At 66.6% G+C, this 2,423-nt stretch overlaps 1 protein-coding gene across 1 annotated transcript in view; it reads left to right on the top strand.

Moving 5' to 3' along the window:
• The window catches only part of AURANDRAFT_67217 (hypothetical protein), a gene marked incomplete at both ends in the record, with an annotated part of 8,177 nt that overhangs the window by 4,926 nt on the left and 828 nt on the right, over positions 1–2,423 (top strand). Inside the window, 2 exons of the mRNA XM_009042589.1 lie at positions 7–440; positions 1,374–1,620. Of these exons, the coding sequence (XP_009040837.1) occupies positions 7–440; positions 1,374–1,620 (681 nt within the window). The remainder of the gene's footprint in view (positions 1–6; positions 441–1,373; positions 1,621–2,423) is intronic.

The following is a 2,423-nucleotide window of genomic DNA, read 5'->3' as shown; positions in this document are numbered from 1 at the left end:
GGCGAGACCTTCGACACGCGGCCCCTGCTCGACGCGCTCGGCCGGCTGCCCGTCGCGCTCCTCCATGACGTCAAGCTCGACTGGCGCGCGTACGACCCGGAGCAGAGGGCAACATTCGAGCGGGCGCTGCTCGGGCTCCTCGTGCTCTGGCACCTCGTGCGGCCGAGCGAGAACTACGCGGAGCAGGTCGAGCTCGCGGCGACGGTCGAGGGCCACGACGCGTACCGCGGCGCGGTCTCGGGCGCGGTCGCGTTGCAGCTCCAGATGGAGCTCAGCAAGGTGCCGCGCGCCAAGGAGGCGAGTTTACGATTTCGCCGCACGCTCCAGCGCAAGCACGCGCCCGAGGCGGTCTTGGCGTTCGTGTCGGCGAATATCCCGGCGGGCGTCGCGCGCCTTGTCGACCTCTTCTCGCAGCCCCTGGGCTTTGGCAACGGCGATCGGTTGATTGTAGAGAAAGCGCAGCTGGAGGCGCAAACTGAGCTCCCGGCGCCGAAGAACGTGGGAGATGACGCGGCGGCCAAGAAAAAGAAGAAAACTCGCCGCGGCGGCAAGAAGAAGCAAGCGGGCGCCTCCGCGCCCCGCGATGCGGACCCGCTTCCCGACGCCGCCGCGCCCCGCGAGACCGGTCCACTGCAGCGTCCGTGCCGACGCTGGAAATGGTCCAAGAAACTCACGCGCGGATCGCCTGTCAAAGTTACAGTCGTGGCCGAGCTCGGCTTTGTCATCTTTCGAGACCGAGGAAGCCAGTATGCTCGACTGTGGCAATTCGGAAGCGAGTCGCCAAGCGAGGCCTCCGTTTGTTTCGAGGACAAATGCTTCGACATGTCGACGATCACAGTTCCTCGCGGAACCTTTCTTGTTTTACACTCGCAAACGTGCCGCATGCCCTTGGTCACGCGCCTCGAGGACCACAAAGGCGCGAAAGACAAAACTATCGATGCGGTCACCGTCGGAAACGACGCCGTCTACTCGGAGCCAGCCTTCGACCCGAACTGCGCCGAGCGGTTCCGCGTGGGTCGGATCGCGTCCTCGTGGGCGGGGGGCGTTTGCGCCGTCGCGACGGTGCGAAACGGCCGGATGGCGTGCATCTCGACGATACACGATGACTTCGGCCCATTCGGCACGAGCGTTGCCACGCAGCCGATGGCGCACCTCGATGTTTGCTCGATCGAGGCCATGCTCACGCGGGAAATGGAGCCCGGCGACTTCACGCCCGTAGTCCAGATCGTCGACTTCGCAGCGAATCGCAACGGCCGTACCTACCGCCTCCTCGTATCGGACGGCAGCTGGTTCGATCGCTGCATCGGGTCATTGAAGCTCGTCGAAGAGGGTCAACTTGAACGCGGCTGCATTGTCCGCGTCGACAATTTCAGAATCGACGCGGAGGGCTTCGAAAAGCCGACGATCCTCCTGGAGAAGCTCACGGTTGTCCGCGCGCCCTGCGGGCTGGTCGGCTTGCCGACGTCCTACCCCGACCGCAAGATCATGCCCCCGTTGTCGTTGGCGAAGCTCCCCGACTGGGACACATCAAATCCGGACGCGTTCTTTTGCACGGCGACCGACATCGTCGCGCTCGCGTTCGCTACTCCGGCTCATCTGGTCGTGGCTGAAGCCGACGCGGTGAGGCTTTGGGTCCGCGCGGCCAGCGCGTGGAAGTGCGTCCGAGCGTTTGCCGAGTCGAATCACTGTCGTCACATCGCGTGCGCGCATGACTGGTGCGGCATCGGATGTCCAAGGTTCGTCGACTGCTACTGGCGAGACGAGGACCCCTTCGCTTCCGACCGAATCGCGACCCTCTCCCTCGGCGCGGACCTGCGGGCGCTCGTCGTCGTCGGCGCCTCGGAGCAGCCCTCCCATTCCCTCGCGACCCTGGACGCCGAGGGCGAGGTCCGCGTCTGGGCCCTCGGTCGCGCCGGCGCCAAGCCCACGAGCATCCAGCACGCCTTCTCCTTTTCTCCGCCCGCGAGGTTCGGCCCCGCGCTTGCGCTCGCAAGGCAGAAGAAGTCGCTCTACGTCGCGTCCGCCGTCGCAATCCACTCGATTTCCGTGGAGCACGATGAGCGATTTTTTGGGTTGTCGGCTTCTGACCTCGCTGAAAACGATCGGCGCGTAGCCGACGGCGGCGCGTTCGTGAACTGCGCTCACTGCCGGCGGTACGACCCGGAGCGAAGCCTCGTCTGCCTCGGCTGCCGCCGCGTCCGCTACTGCGACGCGACCTGCCAGCGCGCGGCCTGGGCCGAGCACCGACATCACTGCCCGGCGAGCTCGAGCTTCGCCGCGGGGCAAGCCACGCCCGCCGCGAGCCGTCCCGACGACGGCGAGGCCACAGACGGCGAGGCCGCGCCGCCGCCCCCTCGGGAGACGGACGGCGCGGCGGCGCGGGAGATTCGAGTGCACGTCAGCGTAAATGGCGCGATCGTCAA

The sequence above is a fragment of the Aureococcus anophagefferens genome (assembly GCF_000186865.1).
Source record: "Aureococcus anophagefferens unplaced genomic scaffold AURANscaffold_34, whole genome shotgun sequence".
NCBI lineage: Eukaryota > Pelagophyceae > Pelagomonadales > Pelagomonadaceae > Aureococcus > Aureococcus anophagefferens.
Note: the sequence above shows the minus strand (reverse complement) of the source record. Positions and strands in the feature narration are given on the sequence as shown.